General features: G+C 35.0%; 1 protein-coding gene across 5 annotated transcripts in view; it reads right to left on the minus strand.

Moving 5' to 3' along the window:
• The window catches only part of syngap1b (synaptic Ras GTPase activating protein 1b), a 99,675-nt gene that overhangs the window by 21,242 nt on the left and 51,186 nt on the right, over window positions 1–27,247 (minus strand). The window contains exons 4-16 of one of the 5 annotated variants that reach the window (XM_043260781.1): window positions 19,831–19,925; window positions 15,710–15,831; window positions 12,252–12,405; window positions 11,319–11,417; window positions 9,380–9,619; window positions 7,981–8,316; window positions 6,837–6,981; window positions 6,603–6,747; window positions 5,845–6,081; window positions 4,747–4,948; window positions 4,433–4,638; window positions 3,264–3,477; window positions 540–1,082 (exon numbers count right to left, since the gene is read on the minus strand). In XM_043260781.1, the coding sequence (XP_043116716.1) occupies window positions 540–1,082; window positions 3,264–3,477; window positions 4,433–4,638; window positions 4,747–4,948; window positions 5,845–6,081; window positions 6,603–6,747; window positions 6,837–6,981; window positions 7,981–8,316; window positions 9,380–9,619; window positions 11,319–11,417; window positions 12,252–12,405; window positions 15,710–15,831; window positions 19,831–19,925 (2,738 nt within the window). Of the gene's footprint in view, window positions 1–539; window positions 1,116–3,263; window positions 3,478–4,432; window positions 4,639–4,746; window positions 4,949–5,844; window positions 6,082–6,602; window positions 6,748–6,836; window positions 6,982–7,980; window positions 8,317–9,379; window positions 9,620–11,318; window positions 11,418–12,251; window positions 12,406–15,709; window positions 15,832–19,830; window positions 19,926–27,247 lie in introns of all 5 variants that reach the window. The other 4 variants (XM_043260780.1, XM_043260782.1, XM_043260783.1 and 1 more) reach the window with 4 other exon arrangements.

Genomic DNA, 27,247 nt, shown 5'->3' on the forward strand with positions numbered 1-27,247 from the left:
TTCATCAGTTTGAAAAAAAGTCAGATAAAGTGCATCTATCCATAATAAAACATGCTTCAAACAGATCCTGGGGTGAATAAAGGCCTCCTGTCGTGAATCGCCGTGGTTTTGTACAAAAAACAATAACCAGCGTTTGTTTGCAAGAGCAAAGAAAAGCAAAGCGTCCTTATTTTACAAAGGAAAACCAATCTCCTCTTGGCTTATACTCAAATCCTCCAACATTTTTCCTTAGAAATCCTCATTTTCCAATTCGTGACCGCAGTTTTGTTTTGTTTTATCCATTGTGCTTCTATGTTTGCGTTTAAACATGGATGATGCACTACTTTTGAACTGTTGAACAAGAACACCTGCCCATGGCATTATAAAGCTTGGAAAAGCAAGGATGAGTTTTAATATAACTCCGATTGGATTTGTCTGAAAGAAGAAAGTCATTTCCACCTATGCTGCACTGAGGGCGAGTACACTAATTTTAGTTTTCATTTTTGGGTGAACTAACCTTTTAGGATTAAAATGGCCATTAGAAGTGCTCGAGGAAATACCTGCATGTGCATGGAGATCTGACGTCGGCCGTATTCGCTCTGGTTATGGCGGCTGTAGTCGTCGCTGTAGCTGTGCGAGTGAATGATGCTCGGCTGACCCAGATGAGGGCCGGGTCTGAGGGTGGAGAGGTCCTCGCTGCGGGAGAAGCCGCCGTGGGCGAACTGCGGGATGTAAGTGGGGTGAGAGGCATCCGGCTCCGGGGCCAGCAGGAGAGGAGGAGGGGGTTGAGCTCGACTGTGCTGGTGGTGAAGCTGAGGGCCGTCAGCAGCCAGGTGGAAGAGGGGGTTCTGGAAGGAGAGGGGGTAGCGGAGAGCGGCGGCTTGCTGCTGCTGCTGCTGGGACAGAGAGTCGGTGGTGGTCCCCATCTGGCTCAGCTGGCTCAACCTCAGACCCCCGGACATGCTGGAACCTCCGGATCCGGCCGACATACGCCCTCCGGCGCGCAGCTGGCCACCGAGGCCTCCTCCCAAGCCCGCGAGCCCACCGTAGCTGCCGAGGCCGGCAATCGAGGCCTGGGAAGAGTTGAGCATGTCCCCCATAGACTGCAGGTTAGAGACGCTGTTCATTCTTGAGTCCTGGAGGTCCATCATAGAAACATTTTCATTAACACCTACAGCAGAACCTATGGACGAGAGCGCTGCAGATACCCGCCGTGCGCAGCGGGTGAGGCCGGTTACGGACGTGACTTGACAACGTGTGTGTATTATATTGAGGGTTAAAACGAGTCATTCACCCAAAAATGAAATTTCTGTCATTATTTACTCATGTCATTGAAAACACAACTCAGTCAAACCATGCTGCCATATTATATTCCTTTGATTTTAATGCATAAAAAAGCAGGGTTTTTCTGATTGCATAAATTAGTGCACTTAAACGATTAATTGCATATAAAATAAGTTTTTGTTTACATAATATATGTGTGTACTGTGTACTTATGTATATATAAGTACACACACATAGTTAATTTTATTGTAAAATATTTAAATGTATTTACCTTTATATATTTATATTATTGTATTATATATAAATATATTTCATATAAAACCTTTTTTAAAATAAATAAATGCATGTGTTTGTATCCAAAAAAAAAAAAATATATATATATATATATATATATATATATATATATATATATATATATATATATATATACAAACACATGCATATATATATATATATATATAATGTATTCCCTTTTTGATCTACTTCAATGTTGCAATATATATATATATATATATATATATATATATATATATATATATATATATATATATATATATATATATATATATATATATATATATATATATATATATATATATATATATACACAGTACACACTCATTATTAATCGATTGACACTAATGCAAATATACAGCATAAAATATAATACATTTTATATACAGCAGTATAGAAAATTTACACAAAAAACACTCTAAAATGTAATACTCAAATAGATTTTTTTAATGGCTCATTTAAATAAAATGAGTAAAATAATTCCAAACAAAACAATTACATAAAAATGACTAACGATAGCTTATAATTTGCTTGACATTAAATCTATAACGTATTAGAAAAGAATTAGATCAGAATTAAAATAAAGAAGACAACCGACTGTCCTAGTAATAATATATAATTGATGAAATATTTCAACAGTGTTAACAAATAATTAGCATAATCTTTTAAGACAACTGAATTTAAAAAATGTTTTAAAGACACCATAAAGGTAGTTCATTTGACTTAAATCACCATAAAAATATAATTAAAGCCATTCATTTACATTTAAATGTTTTGTTTCATTGTTTTTATTGTTTGTGTAAAATATTTCCCATGAAAAAAAGTTATAGATAATTTGCTGATTATACTTTAATATTTACTAACATTACTTTAGATGATATTTACAGCATCTTAAAAAGACAACAAATGTTCTTCAAAAGTTGTATTAATGTAAAATAGAATTATATAATATAATTTTTCAAACAGAACATATTATACATTATAATATTTAAATAATGCAATATAATTTTTACAATAAGTAATTTCAAACAATTTTTATATGAGAAAATGTAATTTAACTGAATTCGAAACATTTGTAACAAAATCTGACATTTTAATGCTAAAGTACCTTTAAATAAAAACAAATAAACCTACAATAAAAAAAAAACAAACTAAAATGACACTGTGAGGCAAAACGTAACAAGGCATTTAATTATTTATTTATTTTTTAATTCAACCTGATAACCATAAATTTTAAGAAGATCTGGAAAATAGTGCATAAATAAAATGGACTACCTTTATAGTGCTTTTTTTAACAGCATTGGTCGCTACAAAAAATGCACAAATTGCAATTTTGCAGTAAATACTCACAGAATTCTCATTTTTGGGTGAACTGCTGCTTTTATGTCAGGACCCTGAATCCTAAATGGTGATGCAAGATTAAGGTAAAGAATCTCTATCGTAAGTATTGACTGCACCCACATCATCTCGTAGCTCTCTTTCCATGCTTGGATGGTATTTGACTCTGCAGTAAGCAGGTCAGTGGCGCTTCCTTCTCCCACAGGAACAAAGCCAACCCTCAGATTTGCTGGTGAAACGTGTGCTAGGGAGCGAGCTGTTATTCACATGAGAACTAGGACCAGACAGCACCGACCATAGTCATCAAAGATTTCTAAATAAAAGGGGCACCCCCAACCCTATCAGAAGCACTGCCCTGTGGGACTTACCTTTGGGTCCGGATCAGTGATATCAGAACTGCTAGTACAGTACGCTGGACTGGAGCGGGCCAGCGGGGGACGGGCGACATAGAAAACGTCTTTAGATGAGGCTCGGTGAGGATGATCGCGATCCGCGAAGCCCCCCATCCCGGCCCGGGACTGAGGGGCAGCGCCGCTGGACATGGCAGAGGTCGGAGAGGGTAGGCGAGTGATCTCAACTGAACTATGTAAGATAAATCACAGAAAAAAATCACATCCACATGTTCCTTAAGACATTCACTTAAACTCAGTTCCTACTTCCAAAACCTAGCGAGCCATATGATTTTTAGTCTATGTTTTTTCATTCATTAATAAAATAAACTTTTTATTTTACTATCATTGATATAATATTAGTGTGTTAACATTTTTAATTAGCCTTTTTTTTCTTTCAGCTTAATCGTAGTAAAAGTTTAAGTCATTTTGTTGTGTTTTTTTACATGTTTATAGTGTATCTTTAATGTAGAATTTATTAATATTTATTCATGTTAATATTAATGTTTGTTGGTTTTAATTAATTTAGTTTTAGTTTTTTTTATACTTCAAGCTATTAAGTTTATTCTGTTTTGAGTAATTAAAAAACATGGTTTTAGTTGTATGTAAAAATTAAATTAAATTAAATTAAATTAAATTAAATTAAATTAAACCAGCAAGAAAAAGAATATCAATATAATATTAATATATTAATTTAATATTTTCTAAAGATCATATTTAAGAATGTTATTCATTTATCAATCTTTTTATGATTCATCTTAAAAATACAAATGAAAATTCACAATTAAATAATGGGCCACTAAAGTTAACTAAATAAAATAAACTAAAATAAAAATGTAAATGAAATGTATGTACATTAAATTTATACCCTTGCCCATTTTTAAATACAATATTTAAAATTATTGTATAGTTTTTTCATTATTTCATACAAATGCAATGTTATTAAAGACAACATGTTTCCTAAATGAAATTGTCTTTTATATAGTAAATGTACTAAAACTAAAATGAATGATTGTACTCTGTAAAATAGAATAAAATGGTTTAGAAATAGAAAGCAAAAAAAAAGCATGCACCCATTGCACCTCAATCCAAGTGCCTAAAAACAAAGAGCTCACTAGGATTTAGAAAGTATCTGTAGAGCTGCGTACCTGTTGAGGTCCCTCATCATGAGGTTCTGGAACTCAGACGAGACACCTCTGTTGAAGCTGGGCCTGGAGAGCAGCCTGTCTGTCTGTCTCTCTGGAGGCGGTTTGTCCATCTGATGGCTTGGCTGTCGCTGGAGGTGAGGGTTACGAAGGGCCATGCTGATGTCATTTAGAAGGCGGGGCAATGGTCCAAGTTTGATGATAGCATCCTTTGGCACGGTAAAAAACAGACCGGGAGGAGACCAGACTGATGACCGATCGCAAACTTAAGTAGACAATCACACTCGTCTTCATCTAGATTATCAAACAGCATCTACCTTGCTTAGCTGGGCCATGACTTCCCACAGCAGACTGTGCAGGATCGAGAGCTCCCTTCCCAAGTCGATGTAGCCCTCGAAAGCAACTGCGTTGCTCACGCTGTCCAGATTGGAGATCTCGTACAGGAACTGCTGCATGGAGCCCCACTCCATCTCCAGAAACTCATTCATAAAGCACATGTACTCCTCCTTACTGCCAAACCTGGAACACGGCGAGGAACCGGTGAGGACACTGGGTTTCGATGCTCAGCTTTGAATATTACGACAATGATAATGATGATAATGTGAATGATCTTTATAACGGCTGCACAGTTATAGCTCAATGGTTAACGATCCGGGCTGACAGCCCAAACATCATAAAACTGGGTTTAATTATGGGGGTAAGGAGAGGTCACCATCTTGTCCTTGAACACACTTAACTCATATGTTGGTTTGGATGGAAGAATACAATTTAGAGCACAAATTTCATGATCACAATTAGGGATGCAAACGGTATTAAAACTGTGGCTGTTACAGTCTTTGAACTTTATTTGTCTAAATAAATCTAACATTTGTTTATTTGTCTGAATGAATGTAACACCAAAAACTCAATATATTTCATCGTTATCATTTTTATGATGAATTTTAATTGAGCTGTAGTTGATGGCAAATATAATCCATAAATCGAAATAGGGAAAATATTGAAAATATTGAAGGCCCAAAATTTAAAAAATAAAGGAAAAATAAAACAAAAGAAAAGAAAAATAATAAAAGAAAAAATCTGTTGACCGTTCTGCGTTTTAGAAAATGTACATTAAAAAAATAATTATCAGAAATAATTATGATGGAAAAATAAAACAAAAAATAATAGAAATAAAATGGTATCAATAAATCATACATTTCAAATTAGAAGTAGGAGAAAAATGAAAATGAAATTAAACTAAAATTAAATTAAATTAAATTACTAATTAAATTAAATTAAATTAAATTAAATTAAATTAAATTAAATTAAATTAAATTAAATTAAACCAATATGATCCAAATATAATCAGAATGGTCACCCTGCTGAAAAGACCTGCAGAAAATGATGATATGGTAATAAAGTTAGTGTGTACTGACTTTGAGAAGTTTGCAAGGTTCTGCACAACTTTGGCTATGAGGGTGAGTGTGCGTGAAGTCTGCTCATCGGGGTACTCCTGGGTGAGGTTGAATAAGGAGGGTGACATGACGGCTGGACACAGGAAGCGCAGGAAGAGGGAACCACTGATCAGTCGATCGGCGATGTCTTCTCTTCCCCTCTCAGCACATCGAACGCGCCACGACGCAAACACCTCTTTCAGTTCTCTCGGAAACGCACTTGGAGAAACAAATAATACAGAAGATTTCCATTTAGATTAAAGACATCGGTGCGATATTGTATTTTCACTACTCCTTTATGTACAAGATGTGAAAAAATTTGGCAGAAGATAAAGAGAAATCATGCGAATTTTTATCAATTTGTTTTTCTCAATATTTCCCAAAATTCCATCATGCAATCTTAAGAAAAATTTTAAAAGAGATAATCATAGCTATCTTTAAAAAGTTGTTCTCAAACTCACATGCTGTAAAAATATAATAAATAACACAATTAAATGTATAATTTCCACTATCCAGTGGTTTGGTGCGCGTAATTAAATATTTATTCACTTATTTATTTGTTCGTTTGTTTTTAAATGATCAATTTAATGCATCTTTTAATTATTCCAAACTCTTAAAAAGCAGCATAAATCCACCGGTTGAAATAGCTGAGTACACATAGCAATTTTTTTCCCAACATTTTGGTGCATTAATTAAAAACACTGCATGGAAGGACGGTCTGTGTCAGCTCCGTAACTAACCAATGGGAGTTGACGATTTTGCAGAGAGCGAGCTCACAGCACATCCGGAGGTTGGCTTGATGTTCAGGCAGCACAGAAGGAGGGGTCCTCATTGGGTCGACTTCACAGTTCTCCTCTGACTCGTACAGCGCCCGGATAAAATCACCTGAATCCAGACGAGAGCGTTGATGTGTGAGAGCGCAGCACACCACGGCAAACCACCACAACTCTCCAAACTATCCGAGGAAGCCTCACCTAAAACGTCTTTGAGGTACTTGTGTCCGATGAGTTTGAGGTACTCTTCTATGGCTTTGGTGGCCAGGGTGTTCTCTCTGAAGATCAGGTGCTCTCGGTCAATGAATCGGTCCACCTCACACATCGCCATGTCTGACAGAAAATCCTGGCGCAGAGCAAAAGAAGAGACATCCGCAATCATTTCACAATTACCTACGTATCGTTAAAAATAGCGAGCTGCCTTGTTGTCTACGGTCGACGTATGAAGAAAGTCGTGATGACAGCAATGGGGCGATAAACAGCAACAACGTTCTTGTTATTGTTAAGAAAAACTTAAACTGTTTAAAGCTGCTTTGGTAATTGAAATGAAGGTAAAAAAAAAAAATAAAAAAACGAGTGTGATAGCTATTAAACTGCATTTTACGTTGAAATATCGATATTGTTAAAACTGAAAGAAAGAATGCAACTAATAATAAAATAAAGTATAAGAAAATATTTTTACGAAAAACAATAAATTGACAAAAATACATAAATGAATAAAACAAAAATAAAATGTAATATTAATTTATAAAAATAAAAAGTATATATATATATATATATATATATATATATATATATACACAAAAATAAGATAATAATATATAAATAATACTTTGTGCCACACAAATAATACATCCAAAATATTAGATAAAACAGTCTATTTTTAATTACAATATTGTTTTAGTATTAGTTTTTAGTATTAAATGAAATATTAGCAGGTCCATGTTATATTTTTCTGCATTTTCTCCAATTTTATAGATGTAAACATGGCAATATGTCGCACACGCTTTTTGATTCTCCAAAATGCAAACATAAAATTACAATAATTAGGCAAATGACTACTCTATAGTTTATTTATCAATCATTTTCACAATTAAATCGAACATTAGCAGGTCATTAGCAGTCTGCTGTTAGTTTCTTTCTGATTTATGGAATTAAACGGAAAAGAAATCTTTTACATGGAGCAGAAAAAATCTAATCGGTAGCTGAAAATAACTTTTTGAAAGTATATATAACTATTTTTTACGTTCTGGGATTCTCTTCTCGCCCAATTTACATCAAAAGCGCATTTATACGATGTCTTCAAACGCTGTCCGGTTAGGGAGCTGATCATTGAAAGCGGTACCTTGGCCTTCCCTGTGCTCTGCAGGATGTGCACCAGAGCACAGGCCACTTCCTCTTTGCTCTTGACACTCAGCAGCGGCTCCAGGACGGCACACAGCGTTCGGTAGTTGTTGGTCACATACTCTGCGAACTCTTTGTACAGCTCCATGGGCAGGATGCTCATGGTCTGAAAGCGAGACTTGAGCCGCAGGGATGCGTTGATGATCTTGCCCCCTCCGACACCTCCACCCTTGGCCAGGACGCTGGGCTGAATGACGGGGTACCATTGCTCCACAAACTGACGACCAGTGATGCTGGAAATGGGAATGCTGACCAAGCCCAGGTATGTGCTCTTCTCCTGTAATGACCAAGAGGAATATCACAATATCTCTTCGGCATATTTTTAAATGACAATGGCCTTGAGGCATTATTTGGTATCAGTTTTTCGCTTATTTGTGTACTCATAACATATTTTTATATACACACTTTAATTTAAAATAATTAATTGATAAATTATATATATATATATATATATATATATATATATATATATATATATATATATATATATATATATATATAAAAAACTGTTTATATAAATCTGAAATAAATATGTGCATATACTGTATATATGTTGTAAAATATATAGTATGTAATTATTCATTATATATACGCATAAAACATTTACATTAGCATAAAATATTTTTTATACTTTAAAATAATAGTTAATTTGTATATGCTACATACTATTATTATAAAAATACATTTGATGTAAAATATGTAAAAATGTAATTTAAAAATGTAATAACCTCAAAATGAGTATAAACAGAAAAATGTGTGTGTTATAATTAAAATGTTAAAAGTGAAAATGTTATATTACAAGGTTATGTTATATTATGTTAAATATACATATAGTCATATATTTATATGTTTTGTCTGTTAACTTTTAAGTTCATTAATTAAGTTCATTAAAAACATTACAAATATTGCTTTATATACATTTTTGTCTATAACTATAATATTTTATAATATCTAATAAATATAACTGTTACAGTGTTTTGGTTTAACCTTATTTTAAGGTGTCCTTATTGCAGGTTAATTTTAAATGTATATCAATAATAATTAAAAATGTATTTAATATTAATAAACTACATTTACTTACTATATGATAAGTGTTAGGAGGATTTGGGCTTGGTTTAGTGTTACTTGCACGTAATTACGTGTAATTTATTTATTATTTATAACAGTAAGTACACATGTAACAAAGACACCTTAAAATGAAGTGTTACCTATATTTTATATTTACGCGCATATTTTTTTTAACCAAATTTGATTTGATGTGCACACATATATCTCCTCCAGCCTTGAAGTCTTAATTTAGAGTGCAACGTCTAGCAAAAGAACGCGAGGTGGTCTTCTACCTTGCGTCTTTTCTTGTCCGTCTCTTTGTAAAGGTGAAGGCGGAGGTTGCGGACAGCTGGCAGGTTGTTGAACTCGAAGTGCTCACCCCAGAAGACGGTATCGGTTCGGGGTTTGCTGGTGGTGCGAGCGTAAAGCATGTCATCCAAGCACAGTTCACAATAATAGCGCTTTTTGGGCGGGAGTTCACGGGCCTCGATGATCCACAGCTTCAGAACGTTGTCGACGCGTCGACTGTTGTCCTGAGTGTGGGAAACACAGCCGCTAAAGCCAACGCAGTCACATTTGCATCACATAAACTGTAGGTGAGGGAGGTGAGAGGGTTTGCGGATCTTCAAATGCGTCGTCGAGCATGCAGACAGACAGCAGAGACTGCGGTGGTTTAATGATTTGAACTACTGTTCGTCCAACACCTACAGCGTGTGTCTAAAGTGCTGGATGCTCTCACAGAACGATGACTCATTAGAACCATCAAAATGCCACTTTCCACTGGCAATCATAGACCCACTAAATATACCCTGAAAAACAGATTTCCTTTCATGAAAACATAAAGTGACGATAACATGCAACAGTCATGGTTTCAGAGGGTAATGCTACGGTATTCTGATATATACCGTGTTACTGAGTGTATTCATACACCGTATTCATATACAGAGGTTCTTCAAAGATACAAAGGCAGACTGACATAAACCGACCAATCATAGCTTGTTCTGTTTTTACATGCTTAGAAGTGGTAAACATGTACGTTTTGTAAGATTAACAGGAAAAAAACACTGACGTCAATTCACTGAACAGATTTACAGAAAATACAGCTGAAAACATTTTTAAATTCTGTACTTTCTAAAATAAATAGCAAATAACTGAATTATTGTAACTATGAATAATAATTAACATCAAAATATAACAATATAATAAATATACATTTTGGTGTATATTTATATATGATCTGAATTTCTATCTATCCTATAATAATAATAATAATAATAATAATAATTTATAATTTACATTACATTCATATAAAAATATATATATTTATATTAACACTACATTATTAATGTAGTAGTAGTATATAGATAGATAGATAGATAATAGTAGAAATAATAATAATAATAATAATATTAATAATATTGTCTTAATATTTAACAAATAAAAAGTACTGTTTGGGGATATCTAGTTTACCCATATATACTTTTTATTAACCTCACAATGTACCTTATGAACACAATTTAGTTTTCTGTTGGACTGATAAATACCGGCGCATGGTAATACTATGGTATGGAAATCTAAAAAAAAAAAAAAAAAAAAGTTATTCCTATGGTACATGAGCAGTATCATGGTATTATCATGGTAACCTATGCTCATATAATTCTTTTTTATCATTGAGTGCTTCAATCAGTGACGCACATCTGTGTTTTTTCAGAAACTTCTTCAACCAATCAGCTAATAATGCAAACTAATGAACACCCTTGATCTGTCCTCATTTATTGTAATATTGACAATACATCTGTTGCGAGATTGAGCGTGCTGATCATTTTTGGACGCCCGTGTCATGTTCTCCACGCAACACGATTCAGCCCAAACTCCCGCTGCCTGAACATCTGGACGAGTCAATCCACAGCGCTCTCTATCTAAAGCCCACCCATTCAGAACCCTCACCACAAACACAGCCAACACACGTCTGCAGGGAAATCCAGGATTCTGCACTGGCCTTTGAGATAAGTATTATCTAAGCTTAGATTAAAAAAAAAAGAAAGCATTTATTTCATTATAAGGCAGGACATCACAGGAAGCCTTTTCGAGTTCATTCAGGATTCCCACAAATAGCAGTAGAAGTTAAAATGAGTGTGAAGATGGAAATGACAGGAGTGGTTGTTACTGGAGTAGACTGATGCAGTCATGGAAGAAGAGAGCTCCACTTTTCTTTTTCTTCTTTACACTTACTTTGTTTGGTTTGACAGCTCTCTGCAGATTCTCTATCCATTTGTCTCGCTCCGCAGCCGACCGACAGGCAAAACACTTTGTTCCTGAAGCAGTTATCACCTGAGGAAAGGAATAATGAGTTTCACTATTTCAACCATCAGCGTAATTACAATGATAAGAAAGAGCAACAAAATTCCACAGGGCACTGGAGTTAATACAGTCATGCATTTAATGATTTAAGATGAAATTTGTGATTTCTACGCCACTGGTGGCGCCAAGTCAAACTGACAGAACATTTATACATTTCATTCATTGTTCTTCATTTTACAGAATGAAAGACAGACTGATAGATAGATAGATGGATGGATGGATGGATGGATGGATGGATAGATAGATAGATAGATAGATAGATAGATAGATAGATAGATAGATAGATAGATGGGTGGATAGATAGATAGATAGATAGATAGATAGATAGATAGATAGATAGAGATAGATAGGATGGATAGATAGAGATAGATGGATAGATAGATAGATAGGATGGATGGACAGATAGATAGATAGATAGATAGATAGATAGATAGATAGATAGATAGATAGATAGATAGATAGATAGATAGATAGATAGATAGATATAGATGGATGGAGGTGGATAGATAGATGGATGGATGGATGGATGGATGTGGTGGATAGATAGATAGATAGATAGATAGATAGATAGATAGATAGATAGATAGATAGATAGATAGATAGAGGTGGATGGATGGATGGATGGATGTGTGGTGGGTGGATAGATAGATGAGAGATAATAGATAGATAGATAGAGGTGGATGGATGAATAGATAGATAGATGGATGGATGAATGGATGGATGGATGGATGAATGGTGAATAGATAGATGGATTCTGTAAAGATCATGGAGCTTGTTAGTCTGAACTAGTGTGCTGTAGATCACCTCAAAACAGTACTCCTGTCCCAGTATACTGGAGTGAACAGGCTTGATGATCGCATCTTCATCAAGTGTCAAATCCAAGGCCTCGGCTGCGCTGCTGGGAGACAGCAAAGACTCATGGGAGTGTGATTCTTTGAAGCTCTGCATCAGACGAGTCCTGTGAGGGAAGAACAGCAGGTCTGAGAGAGAAGAGGTTGAGCTTACACGACGAGGTCAGTACTTCATCTGATACTACACAACTCAACTTTTCAACATCTGCGTCTATCACCAATCCTAACGCAATTTAACTTAATAATTAGCACATTGCCATTTTAAAATGCTGAAAGTGAGCACAACGATACAACGCCAGTATGGAAAATGCTGCTTCACATCATCAAAAAAAGAAAAAAAAATCTGATTCCACTTGCTTTCCAACAGTTTAATGTTAAAAAAATGCACTAAAATAATGTGAAAATAATCTAAAATGAGAGTTGAAAAAGGAAAAAAGTAAGCTTAACTATGTTGCAACTTGGATATATAATGCTACAATGCAGCTCAACTTTGGATATATAATGCTACAATGATTAACAAAATTTTTTTTTTTGGGACAGAGTAGTAACATTTTTGGAACAAAGTACGTATGCCATTTAAAATAAACTTAATTTACAAGAAAGGAAGTTTGTTAATGACTAAAATGGTGGTTAAGCTGAATTGGGGTTAATTAGTAAACAGGACCCAAGTTAAATAACACGCACAAAACCCTGGTGTTTAGTGTATAGTTTAGTGAATTCAACCCTTAATACGTTCAAAAAAGTTTTACTTGCGTGCATGCATATAATTTCTAATAAGTCTCAGCACAAATATGAGCATAACGACATACACATTTACCTCTCTGTACCTGCATCCAACCACCCATCCACCCCCACACACTCACACACACACACACACACACTCGCTACAGCCACAAACGCTTGAAAGAGCTGAAGAGAAGATAGACAAGCTTATCGCCAAGTACGATTATATAAATATCAAGAGAAAATGTAATATGATAAATTGTTAGATCCCTACTAGTGATGTATCGCTTCCCCTGCGTCTTCTGAGACTCACTGTATATGTATACATTCAGCCTCACAGCGTTAAGTACATACAGTGTGGGAGAGAGAGAGAGAGAGAAAGAGATGGAAGGTATAAAAATAGACCCAAAGGAGTGAGTCAGAATGAAAGAAATGATAGAGCGAGTGGAGGAGGGAGGGGGAGAGGGAGAGAGAGAGAGAGAGAGAGAGACAGTGAGAGTAGTGAGACAGCGAGAGACTTCTCAGTGGAAATCAAAATGTTACGTAAACCGTGGGAACTGAAAGGAGGAAGACAAAGACGGACAGACCGAACGAAGGACTGAAAACCAGGCATGTAACAAAGAGGACTGTCTACGTGTCTGTCTGTCTATCCATCAACCCATCCATCTATACCACAGAAGAAGAAAAAATATTTATTTGAAAAAGATACGTTTATTTAGCAAGGATGCATTAAATTGATGAATTGTGACAGATGTGTATAGTGTTATAATAGATTTATATTTCAAATAAATAATCTCTTTTTTAAGTATACAAAAGCTAAAGTAGCTCAACTGTTTTATTGATAATAATAAGACATAATTCTTGATCAGCAAATCATCATTAGAATGGTTTCTGAAGGATTGTAAGAAAAGATTGAAATTCAGCTTTGCCATCACAATAATAAATTATATCATATAATATATATATTTAAAAATCAAATACCTTTTTGTAATATTTATAGCATTTTGTATTATATCACATTATTTTTCTCCAAAAATATTTATTTATTCTGTGTATTCTGATCAAACAGAATTAAAATTTTACTTTTAAATAAATATTTATTTTTCATTTATTTATTTATTTTTTGTATTGTATTGCCATTTAAAAGGCAATCAAATTACATCGCAAAATAATAAGTGAACATTCAAGAAAAAAAGTCAAACGGATTAGCAGGGTGCGCTTGATTTTATGATTTTTTATTTTTTTAACATAACAGACTCCTTTTATGTTTGGCTTTTAAGCAGGTAAGGAGACTCAAGAGCGGGCTGCAGGAAAGAAAAGTGGGCTTATTCTTCTTGGAACACTATTTAGAAACCGAGGCGAACAAAGACTTAGGTTTCAGTCTTTTTTTTATACAAAACTATCATATGAGTCACTTTAATGGAGCTTTTTATCTTTTATGCACCCTGACAGGATAAATCACCATTAACTTTTACATGCATGGAAAAGAACCACTTGGACGTTTTCCAAAAATCCTCATTTTGGGTTTGGAACGACACAAGGGTGAAGAAATGATGAAGATATCCCATTCACGTCTACACAAACAAGCTTTCGGGGACGAGGCCGGTCGAATCTAAAGATAATTGAGTTTTCTACGCCAAATTCCAGCACGTAATTACTGGCATAGCGTATTTGTGTCATATTTAAATCATCCTGACCGTCCGTTCTCTTTGAGATCGGGTGGATTTTATCAGAATTACATCCCGAAATGAAAAACAGCATAAGAAACGCCGTCTTTCTCTGAGACGAAATTCTGCGCCACACGCTGTCGCTCCAGCTGTTAGACTCCATTTGCGCATCACGCGACAATCCGGCTCACCGCCGTTCCAGTTAAGGGCTGAATCAAACGATTATATGAAAGTGGAGTTGTCTGTTTGAATTACTCAAAGCGGTCGGCAGCACGGCCTTCATTTCAAAGCTGCAACGCGGAGAAAACGCCCTCTTTGAAAAGGAAACATCGCTAAAGCTCCCCTGTCCAAACTGTGCAAGAACTTCAAAAACCACTACCTGCCTTTTTCTGGAAGACCACAGGCTGACCGCGGGTGAGCGTAGAGCTCTGAGCATGAATAAATGAATGAATAAACCATGACGGGGGCATCTCGGCACCTGTCGGGAGGCTTGAAGAGGGATAATAAGGAACTAGAGAACGTTCCAGATTGAGAGATATTGAATTGGAGGGTTCATCTAAAAATGATGACTTGTTGACCTCTGTTTTATTCCAATCTTTTAATTCTTTTATGAAACACAGAACGACTCCTTCACTATATACGCGAACGAGGGCTTAAATTTCAGTGTTTCTCCCACCGTATAAAGCGACCATGCGCTAGTTATTGAACTTTTTAATGATGTTTTTCTGGTGCGAACAGAATAGAATAATTCACCGTAAACCACTGAAAAAGAGCAGTCTGTTTTTTTACACATTCTTTCATTCTTTACTCATCTTCATGTTGATAAATAGTAGACTTCCGTAGTAGGGAAAAGTCTAACAAATAAGAAAGAAGCTCACGCAGGTTTGGAACGACTTGAGGGTGAGTAAATGATGAGAGAATTATAATTTGTTGGCGAACTGTACCCGTTCGCATCAAAGAGGCTTTGAAGTGGAATATCATGACACAGCACTGGTTATGGGTGGAAGAGTTAGGACGGTACCGGTCTTGGTCGGCGCTGCGGAAACGAGGGAGGATCATGTGGCGGAAGCTGCTGGTTCGGTCCAGTTTGGGCTGGCTCTTGGCCCGTTTAATGGACCCCTTCAGTCTTCTACTGAGGAAACTCTGAGAAAAAGAGCAGACTTTGAATTAATATGCATGATTATGAGCATTTTAATTGCATAGTCAGACGCTTGAAAACATAAACACTGGAACATTTTCCCCCATGAAGCGATTTTTACTGCTATATAAACCATTCGAAACACATTGTACAGGACGTTATATCAAATACTTTAAAGATAAAGTATTATAATAATATTGAAGAAATGCATGCTTTATCTTTATCCCAACCGTCTATATCAAATTAGACACAAAATAAACAATAAACAATTTTGGAAAAAATATCTTTTTGATTAGCTATTTTTAAAAATGCAATAAAAATATATAAAAATATTAAAAACATTTTTTAAAGAAGGATGCATATATAAATATTATATATAAACTATTATAAAATAATTATAACATTTATTATTATATTAAAAGTAAAAATACATTGATTATTAAAATTTTAAAATAAGTGCTATTTTATTATTAATCTATTTTAACATTAATAATTTTAATATAATGTTAATTTTAATTATAACATAACTTTGCTTAATGTTTATTATAATAAAAAGACAAACTGGATACATTTTAAAAAGTGTGTGTGTGTTTATGTCTATAAAAGAATATTTTATTTGAATATGTGTTTGATATTAATAATAGAAAGTATTGTAACTTTTAATGAGCATATGTAAAAAAAAAAATATATATATATATATATATATATATATATATATATATATATATATATATATTTTTTTTTTTTTTATTAATTAACAGAATTCTAATACTAATTATATAAGCAAATTTAAAAATGTGGTGTAACTGATTGAAATGATTTTCAAAACACTTCAAAACACTCCAGCACTGTTGCACTATCCACACTCAACCAATAGTGGGAAGTGTTGCTTCATAAATATTTCCTGACGCCTACAGTAAGAACAGACTGGCAACAGCAGGCAAGAGGTTCACGCCACAGCAGAGTAAAAAAAAACGTCAGATCTTTCATAAGACGTGCAATCTCAGATAGAACCTGAAAAGACACAACCCATCAACAGAAGGATGTTTAGACACAGCAAATGAAGCTGTGAAAACTCCTCTCCTCCGTGATGATTATAGTTTTTTCAAGGCAGCAGTGTATTGATATCCCTCAAACGTTCAGGCTAGGCGGCTCATTTCAAACGAGTAACCCTCACTATCAAACTTGTACAATTGAAATCAGCCCAAACCACATCTCATATTGTCATCCAGCCTCGTTTCATCCTCAGGTGCGCTATTTTTAGTTTTTGTAAACTTACAAAGAAACAGATTACATTTTGAAAATTTCATTTGAGCAGGTCCAAAGCTTAAAACTCGCCCAAAAGTTCACTGCCTTGCAAGAACTGTTATTTCCTTCGGGAAATGCAAATCAAGTCAGTTCTGCGGTCCCAAATGAGCTCTGTGTTTCTAAAGCAGAATTTCGATTAATTTCAGAAAGGACTGATATTCAGACTCTTTGTGGTCTTGTGTCTCCGTGAAAGTTAGAATAGCTTATTAAAACGAGACTTTAAGAAATGCATCCATGCATCCTTAACTAAATTAAAGCTCTGATAACCAATAAAATATTAAGCATGTAAAGCATGTATTGCAGTGTAACGTCACTGGAATGCCTTTCATTTACTGACAAAGCCATTTGCTGACAAAAAAATACCACAGCAACTAGAGTTTTGACCAAACTGTTACGCTAATACAGTCATTAGTATTATGCTATGGTAAGCATCAATATTACTGTCGCTCACACTTGAACAAGCACTTTTTTTTTTTAACTTGGCACTTATCCTGCACTGTTTGTTTGACAGAAATGAATGCTGCTTCAATTCTCTGCTTTAGAGAGCTGCGCTGTTACATTTCTAAGTAACAGGACAACTTGTTTTATGAAATATTACAATTGTTATCTAGCAAATGAAAAAAACAACAACATTGAATAGCTATATCTGGAGGCAGAAAATAACAGATGGACTCTTGACTATGGCCAATACGCAACAAAACAGTGATTAGAAATTAACGTTATTTATTCAAAGAAAATGCTTTGAATTGATTTGTGTGACTTTCATTTTCAATACACTAAAAAATAGTGCAGGATATAATTTGCAATGAAACAATTTTGCCTCAGAAATTGCTAGTAAATAATACACACAGCACATAAAAAAAATTATTGAGTGGAAAGACTATCTTTGTTTTATAGCAACCTTGATATAATTAAAAATATTGATAATATTGTTGCAGTAAAATGCTATTTTTAACCAGTATTTCTATAAAAAGGGGCAGTTATAGATAATCGTGTCCAAAATAATTATTTTAACATAACTGATATATGCTGCGGTGTTTCAGTTTTATTATTTTCAGTTCTAAATATTTCTCATGGCACTCCAATCTCTGAGCATTCAAAGCAATCAGGGACATTAAACCAAAAAAAAAAACTGTTTACACACACAGAAAGGTCTAAATGAGTTCATCACAAAAGAAAAAGAGGGGTATTTCGGCAGAAACTGTACTTGCGATGGCACATTTATATTCTTTTTAGTTTTAAGAAAACTTTTCATGCTGCTAAAACGTATTAGTTTTACATCTATCCCTTTAAATATTTTCCAAGCTGCTTAAATCCCTGAACACTTGAACTACACAGGGACACTAAACCTAAATAAAGATCTTCATGGTTATACAACTTTATGAAGACAAAAGGGTCTACATTAATTTATCACCAGAAAAGAAACAATTATATTTCAGCACAATCTGTAGTCACTTTTTTTACAGTTTTAAAGGACAGATCATTCAAAAGTGAAGATAAAATGGACATCAATGGCTACCGTCAACTATTTGGTTACCAGCATTCTTTCTGTGTTCAACAGAAATTAGAAATGCAAACCAATTTGAACACGCCACTTTTTTTGAAAATAAACTCCCCCCTTTAAGCCCATCTCTGTGTCTGGCGGTAGCACTTTTAGCATAGCTTAGCATAGATCATTAAATCTGATTAGACCATTAGCATCACCTCCCAAAAAACCCATATATATATATATATATCACTACGCCTGCTGCAGCCATTGTACAGCAGCAAAGTTCCTTGATTATTACGCCAGAATGAGACTATAGTTCCTAGTTATATCAACCTAGAAAATCTCAACTTTTCATCTTACGTCGGCTTTAGTACACTATATAACTATAAAACAGGACTAAACAGGAAAAATATTGAAATTCTTTGTCATTTTTGAGCGTGACGCTAACAGCCTAATCTGATTCAATGATCTATGCTAAGCTACAGGTAAAAGTGTTAGCGCCAGACCCGGAGATCAGCTAAATGCATTAAAAAAAACAGTAAAAGTCCACTGTTTAACTCTAGTTGGAAAATGAGCCCATTCGCGCGTTCCTTTAAGGGTGAGCAAATGACAACAGAATTTTAATTTTTGGTTGAACTATCGCTTCAATTATTTTTCAAGCTGCTTAAATCCCTGAACGCTTGAATTGAACCGGAACGCTAAAAAGTCTTCACACGCATCCTATTATTAAATAGACGAAAAGGTCTCCGCTGGTTTATGGCAAAGAAATTGGCCGTCCAATCTGACGAACTCAGACATAATGACTCAATCATTGGCTAGGGAACAGATGAACATGTTTGCTTCCTGCGTGACTAACTGTTTGTCTAACACCTCCGAGCCGCTCGAACCCACAGCGCAAGCCCAGCTCGGCTGTTCCATCACCTACCTCGAGAGAGGGCAGAGCCGCCACACCGGGTCCGGTCCCTGGATTAGAACCCGCAACCTTCCACTCACCAGCAGCCCAATGAGAGAGCGGGACGGAGGGAGGGAGAGTCAGAGAGACGCTCGGGGAGAGAGGCAGGGAGCGGGGGAGCGGAGGGGTGCTGACTCTCTTCTGGGACTGCGTAGAGGACGGGCCGGCGGAGGGAGACAGGGACAGAGGTGCGAACGGGAGCGACAGGGACAGGGAGGGAGACAGGGATCCGGGACGGGTCGGCGGGGTACTCACGGATTGTCGGAAGGGTTGTGGGGGGGCAGTGGGTGGGATCTCCATGCTTGGCTGCTTCCCGGTGGCGATGCTCTTCCGCCGGAGCCGAGCGTGGTCTGCAAGAGAGAGCCAGAGCAACGGATCACAACCGGCGGCAGATAACGCAACAAACGGCTGGACAACGAGTTTTGAACCTGATTCGAGGTCGAGAAAGTCAGTCTGATGATTTTTCATCCAGTCAGGGTCAGTACAGGGCAAAGCAGCGTGAAAGCCTAACTCCAAAATGGTTGGAAAATGTGGGACAATGCACAAACACAACATCTCATGTCCATATTGGCCAACGCAATCTAAAGATACGTTCGCAACAACGAATGCAGCCATTTCAACGGCAAAATAGTGTAAGACATGCTTTTTTTGGGTGCGAATACCAGTAATTCAACGAGCGTAAACATTAGTAAATCGAGCTGCGTGATTCTTTTTAATACTGTCCTCCTATTCATTTTGCATCTGAAAGGGAAACTCCTACAAATGCATATTTCAAATAAAATTAAATAAAATAAAACTTTACCTTAAAAGCATAAACTAAAAAAAGAAAAACACTGCCTTGGCAGTAAGTTCGAAAGTTCTTGAGAGAACAAATTTACTAAAAGTAAAAATAATATAAAGGAAAGACAAATAAAAATATAAAAATGAATTGAAATAAGAGCACAGTACAAATTAAGAATTTTTTTTACTAAAATGAAAATGAAATCATATTCACAAGCAGTAATAATCAAAATAGTAAATTTATTAAACTAATAATTGTGAAAAATAATAATTAATTTAATTTCAGTGAATTTGCGTATCCACCACCACAAAAAAAATTTGACAGATGTATTTAAAAAAGTGGTTCATTCACATGACATAAAGTTATTATATTCTAATGATCATCAGAGCACTGTTTGCTTTATACTTTCAGATATGGATTGAATAGATGATGGGTGATAAATACACCTGTTAATGATTAATGGGGTTCATACCATCATGCAGTATCAAAAGAAAAACTGCCAAATCTGAGTAAAAGTTGCTTGAGTTACTTGTCAGTTACAAGCCATTTTGAAACACAATGCATCTGAAATCAAATTAAAAATGACAGGCTGACATTTAACAATTGATATCGTGAATCACGTTCATTTGAACAACTTTTTAGTGGAAATTTTGTAATGGAAAAGATATTTAGGATATTTTGTCATACGTTTGTTGCATTAAGCCACCAAAACAACAATATGAGCAAAAGAATCAATGTGGCTTTTCTTTATGTTTTTGTGCCAGGCTGCATTTCAGTGAAAGACGGAGTCTGGCTCGTCTCATATATGATGCTGCGAGTGACACTATGGCTCTGTCCCAAAACCAAGTGGACTGCCAATGTAGGCAGCTTTCCCAACGCAAAAGGCTGTTCCAAAAGGTAAAATACCTTCTTTTGGCTGTTGTGCTAAAGGCAATCCCATAATGCATTTCAACAAGCATCAATCCATCTAAAATGGCCAATTTAGCAAAAGAAATGTCAGCGAATATAAACATAATTCATTCAATATAAAAACTATTCATAGTATTATGCAACAGGCTATTTATTGTTTATCTATGTGTGCTGTGTACAGCATTTCTATTTTATTTATTTAATTTGTTTACTTAGTTTACTACGTAATAGTCGGTTGTGGAACAGAGAAAACAGTTTCTATTGTGTATATATATATATATATATATATATATATATATATATATATATATCTAAATATATATATATATATATATATATATATATATATATATATATATATATATATATATATATATATATATATATATATATAATCAAAATTTATTTGATGAAGACTACAAGAACAACAGTAAACATTTTGAATAATATTAAAATTTAAAATAACTGTTTTCTACCGTACTATTTTTCAAATGTAATTTATTCTTATAATGCAAAGCTGGATTTTCAGCATCGTTAAAGTCTTCAGAATCAGGTGACTTTCTGAAATCAATCGATTATGATAATCTGCCTGAAAACTAATGCGCTGCTGCATAGAAATCTTAGAAATTAAAAAAAGAAACCCCTTTTGATCAAGTTTAATGTCCCTGATGAATGAAAGTAGGAATTTCTTTTTAAAAAAAATGAAGCTTTTAAATTAAATGAATAAATATGTTTCATTTATGAATACATATTTCATCTAAAATATATATTTTATTAATTTAAAAAAAAGATCGTACAAAGCAATTCCATGCCCAGTAAGTAATATTTATGGCTAGTAAATGTTCAATTAAACCGCTCTTTCGGCAGACGTGGCAAAAAGTTAATTTTGGACCATGAAAATTACATAAGCGGTAAGGAAAATGGCAAAACAATGGGAAATAAAACAGCCTAACTGCCGGCACAAGAGACAGGCACTTGCAAACAAAGTGCTTATTGACTAGCGTCCTTGAGTGAGCGCCGGATACAGAAGCGCAGTCATTGGCAGAGCTGCAGACAAGACTATTGCTCAGGAACGTTAAGTCATTATAATAAGACCAACGGAAACAAATGAATGGACGGTTTAATGAACGTGGAGGTGCTGGGAGGGGAACAGGCTGAAAGAAGCAGTCCTCCGCCATCAAACCATCCGTCTCTCCTGCTCGCTGCTGTGATAACCCTCTCATAAATCTGAGTGTAAATACCCACCGTCTCTCCAGCCAATGCAATCTGTCTCTCCCTCTCGATCTCACACACACACACACACACACACACACACACACTAACACAGCCGTACAGTTCTCTCGCCTTGCACCCACGCAACTCTTTTACATAAATCAAACAGTGTATTTATCCATCTCTCTGCCTCTCTCTTTTTCACGAGAGCATTTTCCTTCTCCTCACCTCTCGCATTCATTCCCAGTGCGCTTTCAATCTCATCACTTTTTCCCCGTCTCTTCCGCGAGCCTAAACGTCAGAGCTCAAATCTCGAAATCTCTCCTCCTGATCTGATGTTCTCCCTCCCGATTCCCGGGCCTCGACTGAGCCGATTGTACAGTCCTTATTATGTAACACGTCAGTTATAGTCAAACATATTTTACATATCGATTCATCCGAGGCCTCTCTTCTTGGTCACGCTGTCTCTTGACTGCGTTTGGCAATCTTGCAATATTGTAAGCGAGTCGTTTTTATGGGTTTCGCTTCCAGGAACAGGTTCGTTGTCGTGACAAACAGCAAGTATCTTCTTTTTTATTACTTTGAAACAATGCGAGTAATTATCATTTTGCATGATGTATTGCACTTTACAGACAGAACCCGGCAAAACAGTAAAAACTATTTAAAAGAAAGTTACACACTTACTGAAAAAAAGAAATTAAACGCATTAAATTAACTTTATTATTATTATTATTATTATTATTATTATTATTATTATCAGCACTGAAAGTAATTGTCAGATACTTTTAAGTTCTGACGAACATTTATTCAAAACAGAAATGTTTTGCACCGTTATAAAAGTCTTTACCGACACTTTGATGATTTTAATTTTCCCTCGCCGAACAAAAAACATGAATTTATTTTCAAAAACACATCCTTAATCAACTTTCAGAAGCAAACTAGCACTAAAACCCACGGAGCGACATTATTAATGGAGTCTTTAACGAATCACACCCACATTGTATGAAAGAGGCTTTTTGATAAAGAATGGTCTTTTTTTTTTTAGATGAAACGATCAGCATGTTATAAAGACGTGTTTCCATGACGACTGCGACACTTTGAAGAATTGTATAACTTTGTTCTGATTTGTTGTGATTGCTCTGTTGAATTCAGAATTAATGTAATACAGTTTTTTTAAACACTGTCCTTTTTTTTCAGTAATACAAGAAAAAAAAAACTATTAAGTGCAATATAAATGTGAAACAGAATGACTATGTTTTCTACAGTTCACATCCCTACTGTTATATAACTAACACCATTGACTTTCACAGTAGTTCCATAGCCTTTTTTCCCATACCTGTGTAAGCCAATGGCTACCGTCAACTGTTTGATTACCAACATTTTTCAAAACATGTTCTTTTGTGTGCAACATAACAAAGAAACACACACATGTTTTTTTGGGGGGTGAACTATCCATTTAACAGTAAATATTTTGCTATATTGTGATACAAGTATCCAACAAAATTCATTAGCTATATATTCAGATTATAAAAATGTTATACTTTATTGCTTAAAAAGCAAGTTAAACTAAGCACTAGAACAAAAAATACATATATATATATATATATATATATATATATATATTTTTTTTAGTACTGTCCTAAGTGGGATATTTTACACAAAAGATGTTTATATTTTATTTACAACACAAATATTTTAAAATTACAGTTTCGGGAACAAAGCTATTAAAAAGGGTTAAACATTCAATGATAATTTAAAAGGAAACAAGATGAATCAATAAAAAATTTTAAAATATAAAAATACAGGTAAACTGTATTTAATTTGTCTTACACAAACAGTATTTTCTGTCACTTCTGAAGAGCAGTACTATATGGATAAAAATTACATTTAAAAAAAAAAAATTTTAAAATATTTTATTATTCATATATATATATATATATATATATATATATATATATATATATATATATATACACACACACACAGACACTTGTATGTAATATATTTATATATAATATAATACATAATAAATAATATTTATATATGTGTGTGTCATTAGTCATTCATTAGCATTGTATTTTTCTAAAATTATATATGACAATGGAAAACTTTGACTGTGTGCAATATGTCAGAGCAAGACAGGTTTAACAAATGATTCAGCAAATACATTTACTTAACTGCAAATCAATTTCGAGTTCCCGATATGAATTGTCACACGGTACGAAAATAAACTATAATTCACTCTAATGTGTCTGAGACGGAGAGAGCATTTAAAACACGAATTAATGCTCACGCCCTTCAAGAACCGCAAGACTTAATGGACTGAACCTGATCGCAGGCCAGAGGTCACTATTCCTTTTAATTACGCCAAACTGAAAGCCAAAGTAAAGCGGGCACGATACGTCCATTTATTTCAATTTCTCCCTCTGTCCTTTTTGATCCAAATCCAGGCTCTTTATTTGGTTGCCATGGCAACATTTTCTAGTACCTTACATTTGACTAACATGATGAAACACTGAAGTGATGGAACACAGACTCGCACGCATGTGAACACGCATGTCACAAGACGCCCCGAACGGACGAAACACGACAAGTCGCGTCTCAACAGAGTTCAAACAGGCACTGTCTGTCATCAAACACAACGGTTGCTAAAATAAGCCCCTGTTCTGCATCTCCAGCATAAGAGGACATATTTTCTATCACAGAATAATGCACTTTAATATTCCTCCCAACATAGGTGTGTACAAGTACGTGCATGTGTGGGTGAGAGCGTGCGTGTGTGTGTGTGTGTGTGTGCGTGCACTTTTTATTCTCAATGTAAATCTGATGTCAAGCTGAAAGCCAGAGCTGAAGTGTGTGGGTGGAAACAGCTTCAAGCTTCAGTCCCTTTGAGAGAGACAGAACGGAAGAGAGAGAGACAGGGAGGGGAGGGGGGAGCAAACATGATAAAAAGTGAAACTAATGAAAAAAAATAATAATAATAACTGCTCAGCCTCTGATTGATACGTGCGGGGTTGGTTGGAGGATCGATTTTTACGCCTAAATCGGATTTGTAATGCTGCACGGGGCTCGAACAAAACAAAGGAATGAAAACTATTTTATTTGAAACGAAGCCTTATTGAGAATTATTTTTAAAGATGCAATTTTTCACATACTTTTATTTCAGTATGCACAGACAGCTGTAAGTAATGGAACCACCTGTGCTGCAAGTAATAGAATTAGTTTAGAGTCGTTGAAACAGTGTTTCTGATCGCTTTATTGTTATTGTTTCCGTTTTTGTTTTCATTTTAGCCAAACTTTTGGTAACAGCCTCGTTTTATGTAGTGAGCTGCATAGATTAAGTTCAATTAAATCAATTAATATGAGATAAGTTTCCCAGCTGAAATCAAATAAGTGTTTATTAATTTTATTTAAATTAATATAACACAAAAATCACAGATCCGGATGCTGATTGGTCAACGCAACATTTGAATTATGGTGAAATGCTAAAAATAGTTTTAGTTTAGAATACCTTCTAGCAAACTATTTTACTGAAACAATTACTATTACACATTACATCATACATTACTAATATTTACATGAATGAAAAATTATATTTTATATATAGCAACCATTCAGTTAGTATTTGAAGTACCACAAGTTAAACTAAATTATTATTATTTACATTTATTATAACAAATAATAATCCTGATGGCTACTTTTGAATGTAGAGATGGTGTAGTAACAGTAACTACCGGCAGGCTAAATAAGCAAGTTTGATACAGTAACATTGGCTCGACCAATGGTGTGAGTTTAGAGGCGGGGCTATCGCTATATTTGACAAATGGGAGTGTCCGGGGAAACCTGTCTGACTTGATTACCTGTCCAGTTTATTTGGTGTCTCCAGTACAATAAAAATACTTCATGTTTATTAAATAGCGTTTCTAAGAAACCTTTTTTATCGTTTTTAGATCTTTTGAAGCTGCCAAAGAAAAAAAGTGATGCCTGCAAAACCCGGAGACAAATTGCCAAAGGACTTCTGTGCATTTCTTCTTTCTATTGTCAGTTTCAAGGATTTTTCTCCTGCAGCAGTGGGTGTTTTTTATAGCTACCTTACACTCTTTTCAGTGAAACATCACGAAACAGCATTCCAAACAGTTCTACGGACTAAAACACAGTAGATATGCATGAATCAAACGGCTGGAGGTCTATGCAGCATTGTACAGTTCAAATGCAGAACAGTAAAAAGGTTCGTAATGCATTTTTACGAGCACAAAAAGCCTATGAGGTCATACATTTGATGCACCTGACCATTTGCAACGCATTTTATCTTAAAGTCGGCTTTTAAAAGTACTTGTCAATGTTTAAATTCATTCAAAAAGACCCCATACGTGACGTGACCCCGTGCCTTCCCAGTTACAAAATCAGATAACCAGCTGTAATGTGCAGGTTCTTCCTACCTACAGCAGAATGCAACCGTAAGGGGTTGTGCAATCCCTTATTCCTCCTTAATTATTCCCTTCCAGGATCCAGAAGATTAATCTCAAGCCGCCAAGAAAGACAAAATGTCCAAACTGTCCATCTCCGATCGTAATCCAGTCTTGGTTTTTTAAAGTCACTCGCTTCTGTTTAACTTGTGAACGATTCTGTTCCCTAAGCAGGTCAAGAGTTCCTTTAAAGGTCAAGTGAACGATGAATGCCCACACCATGTTTGGTTGTAATCATGTGTCTATGTGCACTCTGCATTCAGATATGGCATTGGTGCTTTCTGACCACTAAATAAGCCCAGGA

This window comes from Puntigrus tetrazona, chromosome 16 (genome assembly GCF_018831695.1).
Source record: "Puntigrus tetrazona isolate hp1 chromosome 16, ASM1883169v1, whole genome shotgun sequence".
NCBI lineage: Eukaryota > Metazoa > Chordata > Actinopteri > Cypriniformes > Cyprinidae > Puntigrus > Puntigrus tetrazona.